At 41.3% G+C, this 21,502-nt stretch overlaps 1 protein-coding gene across 1 annotated transcript in view; it reads left to right on the top strand.

Moving 5' to 3' along the window:
• LOC309555874 (alcohol dehydrogenase 1-like) overlaps positions 1-21,502 on the top strand; it is a 56,090-nt gene that overhangs the window by 17,461 nt on the left and 17,127 nt on the right. The window contains exons 5-7 of the mRNA XM_082258042.1: positions 1,853-2,072; positions 12,294-12,554; positions 18,758-18,893. Of these exons, the coding sequence (XP_082114168.1) occupies positions 1,853-2,072; positions 12,294-12,554; positions 18,758-18,893 (617 nt within the window). The remainder of the gene's footprint in view (positions 1-1,852; positions 2,073-12,293; positions 12,555-18,757; positions 18,894-21,502) is intronic.

The raw sequence follows: 21,502 nt of genomic DNA, 5'->3' as shown, positions 1-21,502 counted from the left end.
TTGAGGTGATCAAAAAATCTGATTCTGTGAAGAATTGATTGATAATATTGTTACATATATTGACACCATAAGAGTCGGTTCACACTGGGGGCGACACGACTCCTTACTACTGGAATAACATAATGGAAGTCTATGCAAGTCGCTCCGAGGTCGCCCCGAAATAGTATAGGACCCTTTTTCTAAGTCGGAGCGACTTGTGTCGCTCCTATTAGAACGGGTCCTGTAGTGGTCAATGGACCGCGAGGGAGCGCGACTTGTCAGGCTGACAAGTCGCCTGACAAGTCGCGCTAATGTGAACCGAGTCTAAGACCTAAAAAGAAAGCACAAGCATCCTTATCTTTCTTGTATGAACTGCAAATTCCATCAACTAAAATACTGTAATAGAGATAAACAAAGGCAGACATGTTTGAGTCCCAGTCTGGGTGGCAGCTAGTGATAGACAAATCTTCTTTGGTATAATTGGCAGGCACATTCTGTGAACATGTTCAAAAGAAAAAAGAAGGAAAATGTGAACTTTAAAGCAATCCTCTTTGAATGAAGTACTCTTCAACTTTAGGTCTAATAGGCAATGGCTTGTCACACAAAGTGCATGGGGAGCTTGTCTCTGCCAGGGAAAACATGCACCAATACAGAAAAAAATATATAGAAATACTGTTCAAAAGATTAAAAATGCACAATTCTTTTAAATAACATGTTTGGAGGGTGTCTTAAACGTGGCTGTAAAGTAGTACAGTTGCAGTATGTACTAAAGCAGAACTGACGTTTGAAAAAAAAAAAAAATACCATTTGTGCTAAATGACATTTCCTGGCCACCTTTTTTCCATGAATACAGAAAGCCATTTTCAAGGCTAATAGGCAAGGGATTGCCAAAAAAAGGCATGGGAACCTGGGCACTGCCCTGGGGGACATGTACCCATGCAAAAACAATTTTAGAAAATACAATGGAGAGTAGCTCTTTAATAAGGCTTGTAGGACAACATTTAAAATACACCTTTATTCCTTTAAAATACATGTTTTGTGAATGCTTTAAATCTGCCCGTGAAATGGCTCACATTTAGAATGTAATAAAATAAAAAGACATTTACAAAAAAAAAAACACTATTTAGTTTGCAGCTAAACAACATTTTCTAGCAGCTTTGTTCTGTTTACAAAACATATCTAGAACCCCGCTTTAAAATAAGGGGACATATTATTAAAATTATTTAAATATACAGAAAATTCCAAAATATATCATGAGGTAAATCCACGGTCACTCAAACCATTTAGCAATGTAGGCACACGTCATGCATGTGGGGGGGAGTCACACATATTATTAGGGACTGGCTATATATCTGGGGGGGGGCCCTTATTTTTTTTGCGCCCCCCCCCCCCCTTAAAATCCGTACCAGACCCCTATCAAGGAAAAGGTTCTGGTGTAAATTTACAGGTGGAATTCCATTTTTCCATTGTGTTTGTTTGTTTTTTTGCACAGCCTCATTGGCTGAATGAATAACTTCCTGCTGCAGTTTCAGCCAGAGTTTCATACAATCAATTAGGCCAAATCCGCCATTTAATTAGTTTGGTTCATGATTTACAAATATTTCAATATTTGTGTTTGGCATAAAGCATGGCTGCAAACGCAAACATCATTCTAGTGGCAACCAAGGCTCTCTCCGTAGATATAGTGGAGGAATAAAAGTAGGAAGGGAAAAAAGGTTGAAAATTTAAGAAAACAAATGCAGCCACTTCACCAAAGGATTTTTAAGCTGCAATATATTACGTTTTTGTTTTTGGGATTAGACCTAACAGAAATAATGAAAAACATATCATATCAATATTATGCTCACCCACCATCATACAAAATTCATTTTTTTTTTTTTGAACCACAGACTGTACTGCTTGACAAGACATCAAGGTTTTCATGCAAGGGAAAAGTTGTGGATCATTTTGTATGGACCAGCACCTTTTCAGAATATATTGTAATGCCGGCTGGGGCTGTTGCGAAGATTGATGACAGAGCACCCATGGAGAAGGCCTGTCTTTTCGGATGTGGTTTTCCAACGGGATATGGAGCAGCTGTCAATACTGCCAAGGTAAATTTATCAATGTTAAGAACTACATACAAAATAACTATATAATAACTTGTGCTCCATTTGCATTATGTAGTTTATGCATGTCATACATATATATGCTACGATGGCGGTGCCTCATGAGATTATGACTATGCTCGTCCCCATGTAGAATTGCAATGGGCATGGTCTCTTGTCTCTTGGGACTACGTCATACTATCTAATGTTCCCATCACAATTTTCTGGTTGTTACTCTCATTGTTTGATCTGTTTGGTTTTCGCCAGATTCTGTACTCTCATTTGACCATGACTGCATTACATGTTATCTGTTTCTTCTTTCAATACTTTCAATAAAAATGTATTAAACAAAAAAAAAAAAAAAGAACTACATACAACCAATATTCGCCCATGGGACTTTAAATGAGGCATAATACAAAAGTAATTTACTAAAACTGGAGATGCAATCTCTGGTGCAGTTCTACATAGAAACCAATCAGTGTTCAGGTTTATTTTGTCAAAGCTTAATTGAACAATCTGAAGTTAGAAGCATTCACAGCTACACCAGATTCTGAGTGCTCCAGTTTTAGTAAATCTTCCCCCTTTATGTCTTTTTGAGTGTGCATACTGCAGGAATATCAGGCCGCTGGACATACATTTTTCCAGTTGATGCCTTTCCTTAAGCATCCATATATGGGTAACATGTCATCCTAAATATAGCTTCCAGTAATATTGTAAATTCAGCTCTTCAGCTTCACTTCCCCTGGAAACAATTTCTTACTGATATTCTAATATTCCTTCTACGTGAATTTGTTAATGGTCTTTTTTCAATGTGTAGTGTATATTTAGTGTGAATACAGTGTAATTGCATAGCTTTCTAGAGGCACAAGAAAAAGCTATTGTCGATCCTCTGGAAAACAGTACTCCCCCCATGTCCAACAATGGACTGTTCCTGCTGTCCTCATATCCAAAGATGACTTTATGACTAGAACCTGCTGCAGCAAAAATGACATTTATAAAGAAAAAAAAAAAAAAAAAGACAATTTCCCTGCAAGCTTTCTTAATTTTGTAAACAACAGCTTGGGGGGCCAGTATGATGGGGCCAAAATTTAGTGCACTCAGAACAAGATTAGAGATTTTTTGGATACATTCTGGTGTCTGTTTTGCAGACTTTGGATAGAAGTAACATGTGTGGAAAAATTGGGCTCTGGGTGTTGGTAGTGCCTTCACACTGTAACCCTATAGAGGTACTCTTTATGAAAGCAAGAATTGACCTTGCTGTAAAAAATTTAAATTTGATGCGCCTGTCAAACAGCTTCGGAAAAATCGGTTCTTGGGTGGTAATTGCGCCCATGAAACCTATACCAAAAAATGTCTTCCTGATAAAATCAACACCTACAAAGCTAGCAAGCTTTGACAGTCATGCACAGATTCCACATCCCAAAAAACACTTCATCCGGTTTTCATCCCTAGAAAATCTTCCACCATATGATGCAGACATTGCCATTGGAATGTGGAAACTGACAGCTCTGACTGCCGAGGACTAAAAAAATTTTGAAAGGCATCACTGAAGTGACCTCCTTCTCCACCACTCCTCCTTTGACCGATAGAAGCTTCAAAACTAGCTTTTCCATGAGACTGTTAAGTCATTACATAAACACCTCTTTAAAGTGTCCTGAAGATATTTTATGCTGTGCTCCCTCTGTGGTGACAGGATGAGTTCCAAGACGTTCCCCTTGTAACGGTGGTCAAGGAGGGTTGTCAACCAGTAATGATCATTCACCTTGATGCCATACATTCTCGGGTCCTTTTGCAGGCTTTGAAGCATAAGAGAGGCCATGCACCGCAAGTTTGTGGAGGCATGAGAAGCAGAGTCCTCGGGGTCACTGAGGATAACAGTATCTGTAACTGCCTTCTCCCAGTCACATACTACTTCCAAGGGTTCTGGGGACAGAAAACCATCTCTTAAGGTTTGACGTATGTCTTCCTCTGCTTCAAAGCCTTTGACACTGCCAGAATCCTCCTCCTCCTTCTCCTCTTGTGTGGTCTGTGGTGATGCAAGAATGGTGTCTGCACAAAGCGGGCCTTGAGAGGAAAGGAAGTCCTCCTCTTTCTCCAGCTGCTCTGCATCCAGTACCCTGTCCATAATGCCACACAGAGTTTGCTCCAGCTGGAACACAACAGGGATTGTGTCTCTGATGCATGCATTGTCATGACTAACCATCCTTATCGCCTCCTCAAATGGTGACAATAGAGTGCATGCATCCTTTATCAGCAGCCATTGGCGTGTGGTATTAAAGCCAAGCGGCCCTGAGCCTGTCATTGTCTCATACTCACACAGGTGCTCTTTGACAGCCCTCTGCTGCATGTGCAGCCACTGCAGCATTTACAAATGAGGCGGTTGATGCACGTATATATATACACACACACACTTATATGTATTTATACACATACACATATATAGGTGTGAAAGTAGCAGAACACTATGCTTGCGCTAATTAAATAATTAACAGGCATATGTCTCCGCTCCTATATATGTGTATGTGTATAAATACATATAAGTGTGTGTGTATATATACCCCTATACAGAAGTTCAGATGTTTGGCCTGCCTCCAAAGACCCCAAAAAAACGCCTGCGACAAAAAAAAAAACGCCCAGGTGTGTTATACACACTTATATGTATTTATACACATACACATATATAGGTGTTATAGGAGCGGAGACATATGCCTGTTAATTATTTCATTAGATGTTTTGCCTGCCTCCAAAGACCCCAAAAAAATGCCCAAAAAAACGCCTGTAATAACACACCTGGGCGGTTTTTTTTTTTTTTGGCGCAGGCGTTTTTTTGGGCATTTTTTTGGGGTCTTTGGAGGCAGGCAAAACATCTGAACTTCTGTAAAGGGGTATATATACACACACACTTATATGTATTTATACACATACACACATATAGGTGTGATAGCAGAGAAGCCATATGGGTGTTAATTATTTCATTAGTGCAAGTATAGTGTTCTGATATTTTCCCACCTATATATGTGTATGTGTATATATACATAAAAGTGTGTGTGTATATATACCCCTACACAGAAGTTCTGATGTTATGCCTGCCTCCAATAACCCCCAAAAAATGCCCAAAAAAAACGCTTGCTACAAAACCGGCAAGGTGTGAAAATAGCGGAGCCATATCCCTGTTCTATATTAATTCTAATACAAACAATCTTTCACCTCACCCCCTTGCAAATCAGCCAAGCAGTCTGAGCCCCAAGTCATACAGCAGTCTCTTCTTCTTTTTGATGACTCTGTTAGCATGATTTCCCAGGGCCATCCACCTAGCCCTGCCCCAGAAGTGAAAGAGATTGAGTGCACCGATGCCCAAACACTTATGTTTCCAGATGAGTACATGGGAGGACCATCGCAGCATGTCTCGGATGATGACAAAACACAGGTGCCAATTGCTGCAGAATTCCGATTTGTTGAGACCGACAAGGGTTGCAGGGGTAAAGACTGCGTAGAAGATGATGTGGAGGACGATGAGGTCCTCGACCCCACATGGAAGAAACGTCATGCAGGTGACCTGAGTAGTTTGGAGGAAGAGGCGGTGGTCGCACAGAGCCAACAGCACAGCAGAAGAGGGAGCAGAGTGCAAAAGCGGAGCGGCCGTGCCCTAGACACTACGCCCGCTACTGCCCAACGCAGCAAGGGACCGAGCACACCAAAGCCAGCTCAAAGGAGTTCCCTAGCGTGGCAGTTCTTCAGACAATGTGATGATGACAGCAGGGCTCAAAATTTTAAGTCCTGAGCTACTAGCCAGGCCTTAAGTGTTACTCGCCAACAGTTGCCCCACCCAACTCCTACCCTGCCCCTAATTCCGCCCCTAAACACACCTTGATAAATTATCTCATAGAATGATACTGTTAAATGTTTTTGCATTAATGTAGAAGTTATAAAAATAAATATTAATAACAACATTATCAGTGCCCATCAATGCAGCCTACCAGTGCCCATCAGTGCAGCAGCATCAATGAAGCTTATCAGTGTGGCCTGATCAGTGCCCATCATTGCGGCCTGATCAGTGCCCATCAGTGCGGCCTGATCAGTGCCCATCAGTGTGGCCTGATCAGTGCCCATCAGTGCAGCCTGATCAGTGCCCATCAATGCAGCCTCACAAGCGCCCATCAATGCTGTCTCCCCTGTGCCCATCAATGCAGCCTCCCCTGTGCCTATCAATGCAGCCTCCCCTGTGCCCATCAATGCAGCCTCCCCTGTGCCCTTCAATGCAGCATCACCTGTGCCCTTCAATGCAGCATCACCTGTGCCCTTCAATGCAGCATCACCTGTGCCCTTCAATGCAGCATCACCTGTGTCCTTCAGTGCAGCTTCACCTGTGCCATCAATGCAGCTTTACATGGGCCCCGTAATGCAGCTTCACCTGTGCCCTTTAATGCAGCTTCACCTGTGCCATCAATGCAGCTATACCTGTCCCATCAATGCAGCTTTACCTGTGCCATCAATGCAGCTTTACCTGTGCCATCAATGCAGCTTCACCTGTGCCATCAATGCAGCTTTACATGGGCCATCAATGCAGCTTCACCTGTGCCATCAATGCAGCTTCACCTGTGCCATCAATGCAGCTTTACATGGGCCATCAATGCAGCTTTACCTGGGCCATCAATGCACTGACCAGCGCAGAAAAGAGAGAGGAGAGGAAGAGGATATCTGGCCGGATAATCACAAAGCAGGATCGTCCCGCTGTAACAGCTTTAATTTGAATGGCCGGGCACTGCTCCGGGTGTCGCTCAGGGGAAGAGAGTGGAAGAGGAAAGCCGATGGACAGGATTACTATAGAGCAGGGATCGTTCAGCTGTAACAGCATTCATTGTAATTGCCGGGCACTCGCCGACACACACAGTCCCGCCTCCTAGCCCGACTCCTTTGATAGACGTCACACGTCCCGGTTGGCCAGGTGTTCTGTCTATCAAAGGAGTCGGGCTAGGAGGCGGGACTGTGTGTGTCGGCGAGTTCCCGGCAATTACAATGAATGCTGTTACAGCAGAACGATCCCCGCTCTATGGTAATCCCGTCCATCGGCTTTCCTCTTCCACTCTCTTCCCGGAGCAGCCCCACGCTCGCCTTAAGTAATTTTCCACTCGCAAAATGCGAGTAGGCGAGTGGAAAATTTGAGGGCTGGATGACAGGACACGAGTGGTTTGCACGCTGTGCAATCAGAGCCTGAAGCGAGGCATAAACCTTCTGAACCTGAGCACAGCCTGCATGACCAGGCATCTAAGTGCAAAGCACGAGCTGCAGTGGAGTAGACACCTCAAAAAGCAAGAAAGGTCTCTGGCTCCTCCTGCTTCCTCTTCTGCTGCAGTCTCGGCCTCTTCATCCATCTCTGTAATGAGACCGGCACCTGCCACCCCGCAAACAGAGGATCTGCCAGCAACACCACCACCTGGGTCACCAACAACCATCTCCGCAATGTCCGGTGGAAGCGTTCAGCTTTCTATCTCCCAAACACTGGAGCGGAAGAGGAATTACCCCCCCCCCTACCCATCTGCGATCCCTGGCCCTGAATGCCAGCATTTCTAAATTCCTGGCCTTTGAAATGCTGTCATTCCGTCTGGTGGAGACGCAGAGTTTTAAAAGCCTTATGGCGGTGGCTGTCCTACAGTACGTCGTGCCCAGCCGCCACTACTTTTTCAGGCAAGTAATCCCTTCCCTGCACAACCAAGTGGGTGACAAAATCAGGTGTGCACTGCGCAACACCATCTGTGGCAAGGTCCACCTAACTACGGATACGTGGACCAGTAAGCACGGTCAGGGACCTTACTGTATATCTCCCTAACAGCACACTGGGTAAATGCAGTGGCGGTTGGGCCTGAGGTGGATAGCAGTTTGGCGCATGTCCTTCCACCACGAGGAATGCAGTTTGCCTCCTGTTCCTAACTCCTCCTACTCCGCTTCCTCATCCTCTACCGCCTCCTCATCCGGTCAGCATAACACCTTCACCACCAACTTCAGCACAGCCAGGGGTAAACGACAGCAGGCAGTTTTAAAACTTGCCTGTTTGGGGGAAAAACCACACACCGCGCAGGAGTTGTGGAGGGGCATTGAACAGCAGACCGATGAGTGGTTGGTGCCAGTGAGCCTCAAGCCCGGCCTGGTGGTGTGCGATAATGGGCGAAATCTCATAGCAGATCTGGGCCTAGCTGGTTTGACACACATCCCTTGCCTGGCGCATGTGCTGAATTTGGTGGTGCAGAGGTTCCTTAGAAATTACCCCGATATGTCAGAGCTGCTGCAGAAAGTGCGGGCTATCTTTGCGCACTTTCGGCGTTCTCACCCTGCTGCTGCTCGCCTGTCAGCACTGCAGTGTAACTTCGGCCTTCCCGCTTACCGCCTCATATGTGACGTGCCCACAAGGTGGAACTCTACCTATATGTGGAACACATGCTGGCCAGACTGTGCGAGCAGCAGCAGGCTATAGTGGAGTTTCAGCTGCAGCACGCACGCATAAGTCGCTCTGCGGAACAGCACCACTTCACCACCAGTAACTGGGCCTCAATGCGAGACCTCTGTGCCTTGTTGTGCTGTAACAGGGCCTCAGTTTACTTTTAATCCCCTAAATTGGTTTTTATTGCAAACCGGAATACAACAGTATGCAATGGGTGTATCTCACTGTACCATATGCAGACAGGGCCGCAATTAACTTTTTTTCCCCCTGAATGGGTTTTTATTGCAATGCGCAACACATTAGTATGCAATGGGTGTATCTCACTGTAACATATGCAGCCTAGGCCGCAATTAACTTTTTTTTCCCCTAAAGGGGTTTTTATTGCAAAGCGGAATACAACAGTATGCAATGGGTGTATCGCACTGTAACATATGAATGAAAATCTGAAAGATAATTGTCCCCTTAATCGGTCCTTGTTGAATAGCAGATTTGAAATGCAGTGTCTGTCTAAACGCTGTAAGTCACAGTAAAATATGAAGGAAAAAAGTTATTTTCTTTTTTAAATGCAGATTAAGCAGACACATATGCACTCAGCTTGCAGGAAATGGCCGCTACACACTGCACGCCTAACAAGTTGGATACTGTTGTTGTTCTATTTCGCTATTGAATAAAAAAAAAACATTTGAATGAAAAGCTGAAAAATATATTTTTTTCCCTAAATACCGACAAATAATTATTTTCCCCTTACATTGGTGCTTTTTGAAGAGCAGGTTAGAAAAGCAGTGTCTGTCTAAAGACTGTATGTCAAAGTAAAATATGATGGAAAAATGTTTTTTTTCTTTTTTAAATGCACGCCTAACAGGTTGGATACTGTGGTTGTTCTATTCCGCTATTGAATTAAAAAAAAAACATTTCAATGAAAACCTGAAAAATATTTTTTTTCCCTAAATACTGAAAAATAATTATTTTCCCCTTACATTGGTGCTTTTTGAAGAGCAGGTTAGTAAAGCAGTGTCTGTCTAAAGACTGTATGTCAAAGTTAAATATGAAGGAAAAAATGTTTTTTCTTTTTTAAATGCAGATTAAGCAGACACATGCACTGAGCTTGCATTAAATGTGCAGCACTGCACATCTAACAGACTGATAAAAGTTTTTTTTTTCTCCTTTCTCCTCCTCACTGGACTCAGGTCAGGGCATAAAGATTGTACACTGCACCCCCACACAAAACAATCAATGTAGATCGCTGTCTGATTAAAGAAGAATGTTCCTATGCTTTCCCTCAAAGCAATCTCCAGCCTGACCCTACAGTAATCTCCAATCTCTCCCTCCGGGCAAAATGATTGTGCACTGCACCCCCACACAATCAAATCAATGTAGATCACTGTCTGATTAAAGAAGATTGTTCCTATGCTTTCCCTCAAAGCAATCTCCAGCCTGACCCTACAGTAATCTCCCATCTGTCTCTCAGCAGCATCAGGAACCTCTCCCTAGTATAGCTATAGCAGAGTGACGTGCGGCGCTAGGTGACTCCAGCTTATATAGACTCTGGGTCACATGCTGCACTGGCCAATCACAGCCATGCCATTAGTAGGCATGGCTGTGATGGCTTCTAGGGCACACTAGTTAAACGCTTGCTGATTGGCTGCCTTGCACCTGTTGAAACCGCGCCATTAAAACCGTGCCAAAACTTTAAATAACGTTACCGAACAACGGACAATACCCGAACATACAGTGAAATGTTCGGGTTCGAGTCCGGGTACCGAATATCCAAAAGTCCGGTATGAATCCGAACAATACAGTCCGGGTTTGCTCAACCCTAGTGAACAGCCAATGTTAGGGCCAAACCTTTGCTCGACTCAAACTGTTCGCCCCACACTAGTGGGCACAGTCCCACTGCATGGGAAAATAAAAATTTTGCCCAGAGTTTTTTCGTACACTGGGATCTTATGATTTTGTTGTTGCGTACAAGACTGAGAGGGTTCAGCACCACTGTCCCTGACATAGTATCTTTGAATTTGCTCCACTCCATTCCCCTCCCCCACTGCAGCAGTAGCATACACTCACTTTAGTAAGTGTATGCTGCCGTTGTCGCTGCTATGTGTGTGTGTCTGTGGGGGGTGGGGTGGTGGGTGGATAGATGATGAGAAGCAAATTCAGCATTAGGGATTCATTTAAGGGTTGTGCTGTTATTAGGGTCAAGTGATTTAAGTTCTCCCTTGACAAACTGAGCCCCCCGGGCTGTAAACTGTGACCACAAGATTGTTTTATTTCTTCCTCCTCTTCTCTTCTATACTAGCATCTATTCCTCGTATTATGCTACATACACACACACACACACACACACACATATATATATTTATATATATATATATATATATATATATATATATATATATATATATAATTATCTTCGTTTCATTATTTGTACTTTGATGTATGTGGAAGCTCAGATTACATTGAGTTGTGTAAGCCAGTGGTTCTCAAATCCGGTCCTCGGGACCCACCAACAGGCCAGGTTTGCAAGATAACTAAATTACATCACAGGTGATCTCATTTGCTTCTCAGTGATTGCAGTATTCTAGTCTGCATCCCCCAAGGTAATACTTAAAATCTGGCCTGTTAGTGGGTCCCGAGGACCGGATTTGAGAACCACTGGTGTAAGCCAACAGATGCCTTCTAACCTGCACAATTATTGTGCTTCTTGCTCTGTTCTTCCTGAATAATTTCATTTGTAAACTGTTTTTCTGTAAAGTGTATGAGGTGTACTCCTTTCTTTAAAAAAATAATGTAAAAAAAAAAAAAGATTTAGGTTAACATTTATTGTTAAAGTTAGGGTTAAGATTAGGGATGGTTTTTCACATTCCTTCCAAAGGCAAGTTTGGACTGAACCTTGGCTGTTTGGGAGCGTATGGATGATTGCCCAAATATTTACTTGTTTGGCAAGAACTTAACATAATTTATAACAGAGGTATTATAACCGCTATTATACATGACAGTTTCCTATTATCAATAGTTGTTAAAGAGGTTCTAAAGGCAGAAGGTTTTTTACATTCTGCATTAAGGTAAAAAACCTTTTGTGTGCTGCTCTCCTCCCAGCCCCCCCCCCTATACTTACCTGAGCTCGATATCGATCCAGCATTGTGCACGAGAGCAGCTTTTCTGCACTCTCCTCACTGGCTCAGACACAGCAGTGGGAGCCATTGGCTCCCACTGCTGTCAATCACAGCTAGTGAGGAAGGAGTGAGGGGTGGGGCTGAGCCAAACTGTGTGTGCCAATAGACACACAGAGCAGCTCGGGATTGAGCCTGCATGAGTGGCCCCATAGCAATCTGTTTGCTATGGGGGCACTAAGCAGGGGAGATGAGCCAGGAGTGCAAGCAGGGAACCCTAGAAAAGCAGGGTCAGGGCTGCTCTGTGAAAATTATTGTAGGTAAGAAAACCATGCTTGTTATTTTTTGTTTTTTTATTATTTTACCTTTACAATCACTTTAGAGTGATACTAAACTCTAGATTAAAATAAAAAAACACATATATATATATATATATATATATATATATATATATATAGTTATATTGCTTTCAGCCTCCTGGAAGAAAAAAACAGTGGAAGAAACAGTGGAGAATGATTGTAACATATGATATAAAATAATACAGTACATTGTAATATATAAGAAAATTCAAATTTCCACAAACCATCCAAAACAAACACTTAAGTACTATATCATATTGCATTGGCATTAATCAGTTTTAACAAATCTAAAAGGAATATTATCAACTTTTTTAATCAACAGGTGGAGCCTGGTACTACTTGTGCTGTATTTGGATTGGGTGCCATTGGGCTGTCAGTCATTATTGGATGTAAAGTTTCTAAAGCATCAAGAATTATTGCTATAGATATAAACAGTAGCAAGTTTGAAAAGGCAAAACTGTTTGGAGCCACTGACTGCATCAATCCTAAAGATTTTAGCAAGCCAATCCAGGAGGTGATCAAGGAAATGACAGGAGATGGAGTGCATTATTCCTTTGAATGCATTGGCAGTACAGAAGTTATGGTATGTAGTTTAAAATTTGATTTACAATTACCAATCCAATGCGCTGATTCCGTTGAAAGGCTTTTTTTTCCTTGGGTTTCAAGTTCTACTTCACAAAAGGCATGGTTTTTATATACTGCACTGATTATAGACAAAAAGCCTGAAGCAGCTGTATACAGTTTAAAATAAATATAATATCCAGCTATATTTGCTCCTTACACCAGTGGTTCTTGATGTGCATCTGGTTGAGGACTGCATCCACTGTCAAGAAACAATGGAATTTTCCTCTTATTTTTGGGATATGTGACAGAATGAGACATGTGAATACTTTCTTTGAAGGCCTTATTGTGCTATGAGCTTACCTAGTTGGAGGGCTTTTTTGATTCCTTTACTCCTTTCTTACCATTTACAATTGATCAAATCAAGCTAGGCATATGCTCAATAATGTTTCATCTTTATATGAGGAAAAAACTAATAGTTGGCCAATCTCCAAGGAAGATATTATGAATGCAATGATATCTTTCAAGCAGCTTAAAGCTAAACTCTATTCTCACCTTCATTCAGGGCTGTAAGCTTCTCACAGTGTGCATAGCTGGAGGATGTCCAACATTCTCCAGCAATTTCTTCCCCAGGCTTAGTGTCCACGACTGACCCCTTTCATTTAATGGATGTCAGTTCTTTCAATCATGGAGGCTCATCATATGTGGGCACTACCTAGGAACGTTCACCTATCCAAACTGACATCAAACCATCAAGGCTTTTCGATATTTGCATTACTTCTGCCAAGAACCAGCCTTCTGCTTGCATGAGGAATGATGGCTCTTTAAATGAGTACCGGACAAGCTCCAGTGATGTTTTATGGAAGCTAATAAGCAAAAATGATTGGGTAACCCACAAGTGCTTTTTTCACATTTCCTTTATTCTGACTTGTTAATATGAAAAATGCAAGATTTTATAGGTTTGATGAAAGTATAACACTTTGATAGTTTAAAATACCTAATTTATAGAAGACTTTCAGAACAAAAAGAGGGAGAAAAGAGGGAAGGGGAAAAATAAGCTCCCAACTGTCTGTAATCAGCTATGGAAACAGAAACAAGGTCCCTTTAAATATTACTCACTTACAGTGGGGATCGAAAGTTTGGGCACCCCAGGAAAAAATTTGTATTAATGTGCATAAAGAAGCCAAGGAAAGATGGAAAAATCTCCAAAAGGCATCAAATTACAGATTAGACATTCTTATAATATGTCAACAAAAGTTAGATTTTATTTCCATCATTTACACTTTCAAAATAACAGAAAACAAAAAATGGTGTCTGCAAAAGTTTGGGCACCCTGCAGAGTTAATATCTTGTACTGCCCCCTTTGGCAAGTATCACAGCTTGTAAACGCTTTTTATAGCCAGCCAAGAGTCTTTCAATTCTTGTTTGAGGTATCTTTGCCCATTCTTCCTTACAAAAGTCTTCCAGTTCTTTAAGATCTCTGGGCTGTCTGTCACGCATTGCTCTTTTAAGGTCTATCCATAGATTTTCAATTATATTGAGGTCAGGAGATTGTGAAGGCCATGGCAAAACCTTCAGTTTACGCCTCTTAATGTAATCCCCCGTGGATTTCGAGGTGTGTTTAGGATCATCATCCATTTGTAGAAGCCATCCTCTCTTTAACTTCAGCTTTTTCACAGATGGCATCAAGTTACCATCCAAAATTAGCTGAAATTTTATTGAATCCATTTTTCCTTCTACTCGTGAGATGTTCCCTGTGCCACTGGCTGCAATAAAACCCCAAAGCATGATTGATCCACCCCCATGCTTAACAGTTGGAAAGAGGTTCTTTTCATTAAATTCTGTGCCCCTTCTTCTCCAAGCGTACCTTTGCTCATTCCGGCCAAAAAGTTCAATGTAAACCTCATCGGTCCACAGAACTTGTTTCCAAAATGCATCAGGCTTGTCTATATGTTCATTTGCAAAGTTCAAACGCTGATTTTTTGTGGTGAGGACGTAGAAGAGGTTTTCTTCTGATGACTCTTCTATGAAGACCATATTTGTACAAGTATCTCTTTATAGTGGAATAGTGTACCACAACTCCAGTGTCTGCCAGATCTTTCTGGAGGGATCGTGCAGTCAAACGTGGGTTTTGAATTGTTTTTCTCACAATCCTGCGAGCTGTTCTGTCTGTGGTAATGAGTAAGCGACCTCTTGTGTCGTGAAACGCGTCTACCTTCTTTTGTCCCATGTCTCACAGTTTGATTTTTGATGTATTTGATGAAGAATAAATCACTCCTCTTTTGATTAGAATTTTCGGAGTGCGGTCACTTTCTTCTACACTTGACGATTGAGAACAATCCATGACACTGGCAGGTCTCAGCCTTGCAAAGGGGGCAGTGCATGCTATAAATTCTGCAGGGTGCCCAAACTTTTGCAGATGCCATTTTTTTTTTTTGTTTTCTGTAATTTTGAAAGTGTCAGTGATGGAAATAAAATCTAACTTTTGTTGACATATTATAAGAATGTCTAATCTGTAATTTGATGCCTTTTGGAGATTTTTCCATCTTTCCTTGGCTTCTTTATGCACATATATACAAATTTTTACCTGGGGTGCCCAAACTTTCGATCCCCACTGTATCTACTGCATCTGGGTATATGTAGTACTGGTATTGTGAACTGGAGAAGCTTTGACTAAAAGCTGGATTATGAGCTATTACCATATTTCAAATGTGGTAAGTGGTCCACTAGGAAGAGCATGGTAGAATCATTTTGGCCCAGTGCAGGTCTAAATGTAAGCGGTTATGTGAGAGACACAGAACTAATTTTAGAAATGAGATAAATGTGATTCTTGAAGGTCGGTACCCCAGACGGAATACACTGGGCTAGAATTACAGAGGAGAAATAGATGGAGGCACCCTTCTGCTTTTGAGATTTTTACCTTCATGTGCCTTATCAATGTCACTAGGCCTGCTTTATAAGGCTAATGTAAAAAGACTGTGTTCAGTGTAAAATAGTAATTTAAACAAAACACTTTACTATAAATATAATGAAAATAGCTATAATAAAAACAGTTTAAAAAGTAAGCATGATTTAATAGTAATTACCCAGCAATAGAGTAGAGACATAGAGCAACCTCGGTGTCCATTTTTAGAAATCAGATAAATGTGTTTCCTATAGGCCAGTACCCCCAAATGGAATACACTTGACTAGAGTTACAAAGGAGAAAGCAAATGGAGGCAGAAGGAAAAATGTTTACAAGAATCTTGTGAATTGATATTTACATAAAGACTACTGTAAAAAAAAATCTTATACTATAACACAGGTTGTAAATCCAGCACATAAATGTGATAAAAGTTTAAATGGATAAAAAGGATGAATAAACTTTTTTACACTGCTTATCCATTTTGAATTCATCTCAGTATGTCTTGCTTTTTAAAGCAGAGCATGGTGCAATGACAATAAGAAAAGTACATTGTGGAAAAAAAAAAGAAAAGTACAATAATTTCTAGAGGTTGTTGAGATTTCAGTTCAAATCAGTTTTTATAGATTACTGCACAATGAACCGCTTAATTAAAAAAATTGGAAAAACAGAATGAACATGTTGTACGGTATTGGTACATACAGGATATACATCTGTCATTTGCAGAGTATGGGATTTTTAGAGCTTCATCAAAACCAAGCTAAATAGGCCATTTTGAGTATTTTGTGGCAGAATACTTTGCTATCTTTTCACTGTAGAGAAAGTTACATACATGCTTGGAAGAACATGCTTGGGTATGTAAATCAGATTGGAATCCTGCGAGCTACCCCCCTAATCTAGATTTTACAACTGCCGCAAACACCTCACTCCTCAGAAAGTGCTCTGTGCTATAAATACAATAAATAGTGTTGCGCAAGAGTAAAAATCTGCCTAGTTGCTATTTCAACAATATTGGTGACCAATCCAGATTGTACTGTGTATGGTGTGCTATCCAAAAAATGTAAAATAAAATAAAATAAACCTGTGGGATATAAATTGTTTCGTGAAAAGTCAGTGTTTTGATGTGATCCCAATGCTGAGTATATAAATAAATGTGTAACCCGCTTCAATAATCATACAGTGTTACCAAATATAAAGTGCTGTGTGCTAATACCGTTGTGTTTAAAAAATCCTTGCGATCAATATTTGCTATGTTCTCTCATGCAAGAGTAAAAATCTGCCTAGTTGCTATTTCAACGATATTGGTGACCAATCCAGATTGTACTGTGTATGGTGTGCTATCCAAAAATGTAAAATAAAATAAAATAAAATAAACCTGTGTGATATAAATTGTTTCGTGAAAAGTCAATGTTTTGATGTGATTCCAATGCTGAGTAAATGTGTAACCCGCTTCAATAATCATACAGTGTTACCAAATATGAAGTGCTGTGTGCTGATACCGTTGTGTTTAAAAAATCCTTGCAATCAATATTTGCTATGTTCTCTCATGCAAAAAATCCTTGCAATCAATATTTGCTATGTTCTCTCATGCAAAAAATCCTTGCAATCAATATTTGCTATGTTCTCTCATGAAAACTGAAACCAATATATATAAAAGATTCTAATATATATAAATAGTCCATAAAGTGCTTATAGGTGTTCTAATCTGTGAGTCCTTAATATAAAGAAAAAGTGGCAGGTGCTTGTGGAATAATCAGCTGCAGGTGCTCAATCCACCAAGTCTGTGGACATCTGGGTGTGTTCCCAACCGGTATATCACCAAACTCCATGCACCCCCTCGTGATTGGGCGCTCACCTTAAAAACGATATAGATATGCCTCTAATCGTATACAATGTTAACTCCTCTGGGGCACTTCTCCTCCCCTGAGGAAGACACGAGGTCCCTGTGTCATCACGCGTAGGGGAGGGGCTAGGACGGACGGAGCGTTGCACCCAGCGTAGGTGAGGCTGTCGGGCAGACCAAGGAGGACGGTCACAAGCCGAGGTGGCTCCCTATTTATCCGAAAGGCATCCGGGGACGGTTAAAGCGATTCATACGTGCATACATGCACCTGGAAATGTGAGTGTACAACTTTTCACTTGGCATTTAATAAAAAGTATAAAACGATATAAGCACTATCTGGAGCTATCTCTTTCACATGGTATCGTCCCCTATGGAGTGTTGGAGTTACATGTAGGAGGATACTGCCAGTGATCTTTCGGTATCTCAGTGGAAGGGAGGAGAAGTGCCCCAGAGGAGTTAATATTGTATACGATTAGAGGCATATCTATATCGGTCTTAAGGTGAGCGCCCAATCACGAGGGGGTGCATGGAGTTTGGTGATATATTGGTCAAGCATACCGGTTGGGAACACACCCACATGTCCACAGACTTGGTGGATTGAGCACCTGCAGCTGATTATTCCACAAGCACCTGGCACTTTTTCTTTATATTAAGGACTCACAGATTATAGCACTTTATGGACTATTTATATATACTGTATTAGAATCTTTTATATATATATTGGTTTCAGTTTGCATGAGAGAACATAGCAAATATTGATTGCAAGGATTTTTTAAACACAACGGTATCAGCACACAGCACTTTATATTTGGTAACACTGTATGATTATTGAAGCGGGTTACACATTTACTCAGCATTGGAATCACATCAAAACATTGACTTTTCACGAAACAATTTATATCACACAGGTTTATTTTATTTTACATTTTTGGATAGCACACCATACACAGTACAATCTGGATTGGTCACCAATATCGTTGAAATAGCAACTAGGCAGATTTTTACTCTTGCATGAGAGAACATAGCAAATATTGATTGCAAGGATTTTTTAAACACAACGGTATTAGCACACAGCACTTTATATTTGGTAACACTGTATGATTATTGAAGCGGGTTACACATTTATTTATATACTCAGCATTGGAATCACATCAAAACACTGACTTTTCACGAAACAATTTATATCACACAGGTTTGTTTTATTTTATTTTACATTTTTGGATAGCACACCATACACAGTACAATCTGGATTGGTCACCAATATTGTTGAAATAGCAACTAGGCAGATTTTTACTCTTGGGTATGTAAATGTTTGGAAAATACACATCTTTGAGGGTCTGTCATTTCACTATTTTACATATTTGTATTTTTATAACTTCTATGACACTACTATATGTTGTTAAAAGTAATTTATAGGTACTCAACTTATTTCAAAGTCATGTACACCCTCAGCCTGATTTCTATTTTCCTTCGGTACTAGAGAGCAGCACTGGAGTGTACTCATCCAGGATATGGAACCAGCGTTGTATTAGGAGTAGCTCCCCAGGAGGCAAAGGTCACATTTGATCCTGTTCTGCTTCTCACTGGACGCACATGGAAAGGCAGTATATATGGAGGTATATTTTACTATAAGACACCTATTTGCCATTGTTTTTCACTGTATTAAATGACAGGAATACTTTGAAGGTACTTCAGCACTGTTTATATTGGAATGATGAGGATACAATCATTCAACAAGCTCATTGTCCCTGGCAAGACTGCTTAGTGCTTACATAAAGCAAAGATCCCCTAAAATGGGTAGCAAGATTGTCATTTAAAGCATAAGAATACAACAAATGTACCATGCAAAAGAGTTGGTAGAGTACAAAATGCTAAATTGGATCATACCAAACAAGCATCAGTTCTTCATTTGTTGATTGGTTTTATGGCCATATATACGATATGTAAGTCATTATTGTTTTTAATAGTTATTTATTCATCGTCTTTTTAAAACCCATAGTTCCTTTTTTATACGTTTTATACTTTTTTTTTTTTTTTTTACATGTATATGAATTTCTGTAGCCCTGATAAAGGGGGAGTTTTGTTGGCACCTGAAACACATTGGCTTTTGATGTGAACTTGATAAAGAACCAATTTCATCTCTTTGGTGTGGTACACCTCTTATACTGTCATGCATTAAAGAATGTGTTGAATACATATTTAAGAGTATCAAATTATAGCATTTCATAAATTGTGGGGTGCATTCATCTTTTGAGCACTGTAGCACCAAAGGAAGGAGGGGCTGTGTAGTTAGATGCCACATGTAGGACTTCCATACACCCAGGTAAAGCACTTTTTTTTTTACACCCTCATCTTGCTTCCTGCAGCTGAAGATACACAACTCCTGCAGGTCTGAACAGCCAGTGACCTGGGCACTCCCAATCAGACTATTATATACTTGAATGCAAGAGACAAGAGTGGGTTCCTCTTTGCTACTACTAAGCTATGCTCTGTGACGAGGCCTGGTGTAGCAGGGTTAAATATCGAAATTAATGGAGAGGTTGGGCACAAACTAGTGAAGCACCTATTTAGATCATAAACAAACAAATAAAGGTCAAAACAATTTAGGTTCTTTAAATATGTCTTTGAGAACCAAAATCAGACTAGTTTATATAAAAAGTTTTTTCCAAACTTTATGTATTCACATGTTAAAAACATACTGTACATTAAAACCATTATGTGTCTAGTACAGAGCATGACAATAAAACATATATGGAGTTTTAATTCTGTTTATAAATGATCCAATAATTTGTTGGTCTACCCCAGGGGTGGGGAACCTTTTTTCTGCCAAGGGCCATTTGGGTATTTATAAAATCATTCGGGGGCCATACAAAATTATCAACTTAAAAATGTGCCTGTTATATTTGGTCAAACATTTAATTAACTCACCCCTAATGTGATGGCTGCAACTGCTTCTCTTTGGTGAGGTGTGTGATGTTTGCTGGTATTGATGATGTTGCTACTCGCAACTGGTTTTCCAGGTTTGCGTCGGTCAGTCTGGAGCGCAGTCGACTTTATGGTGGTAAGTTTTGAAAAGAACTGCTGGCAGGTAATGCTGGTGGGCATAGCTGGCTGGTACTGCTGGTGGGTACAGCTGGCTAGTACTGCTGTGGGTACTGCTGGCTCAGGCTGGTACTGCTGGCTTGTACTGTGCTGTGGGTACTGCTGGCTGGTACTACTGTGGGTACTGCTGGCTCAGGCTGGTACTGCTGTGGGTATTGCTGATTCAGGCTGGAACTGTGCTGTAGGTACTGCTGGCTGGTACTGCCTTGGGTACTGCTGGCTCAGGCTGGTACTGCTGGCTGGTACTGTGCTGTGGATACCGCTGGCTGGTACTGCTGGCTCAGGCTGGTACTATTGGCTAGTACTGCTGGCTGGTACTGTTGGCTGGTACTGCTGTGGGTACTGCTGGCTGGTAGTGCTGTGGGTACTGCTGGCTGGTACTGTGCTGTAGGTACTGCTGACTCTGGCTGGTACTGCTGTGTGTACTGCTGTCTCTGGCTGGTACTGCTGTCTCTGGCTGGTACTGCTGTCTCTGGCTGGTACTGCTGGTTCTGGCTGGTACTGCTGTGAGTACTGATGGCTCTGGCTGGTACTGCTGGCTCTGGCTGGTACTGCTGTGTGTGCTGCTGGTGGGAAATGCTGGCTAGCGGTGGTGCCGCGCTGGAGGAAGAGGCAATGTTTCCTGTATTGGTCACAGGTGGAGTGCATTTGATATCACTCCGCCTGTGACTCACTCAGACTGTCACAACAGAGCCAGAACTATACAGGAAGCATTGGCTCCATTCTGACAGATCAGCTGAGAGACACAGACTCAGCTGCACGGGAGGCCAGACCAGATGACTTTGAGGGCCACATACGGCCCCCGGGACATAGGTTCCCCACCCCTGGTCTACCCATTTGCGGGCACACCCGCTTCATCAGGACCACATATATTATCTAGATCATTTAATATACACAGATCTGACTACAAGATAAAAACAAGAAAAATAAATAATCACCATAGGAAATAAATTGACTATCTCCAATAGAGACAAAAATAACAAACAGAGAAAAAGTATGTAACATATTATATATAACCTTATGTGCAAATCATACCTCAGATGACATCAGGTGAGTATCAGAAAAAAAATCAATCATGGCAGATAGCAAAGAAGAGGAGTCTCCAAAAATGTAGATGGTAACA

This window comes from Pelophylax lessonae (genome assembly GCF_965119305.1).
Source record: "Pelophylax lessonae genome assembly, chromosome: 1".
Classification (NCBI taxonomy): Eukaryota; Metazoa; Chordata; class Amphibia; order Anura; family Ranidae; genus Pelophylax; species Pelophylax lessonae.
This window is presented reverse-complemented; position numbering and strand designations above follow the sequence as displayed.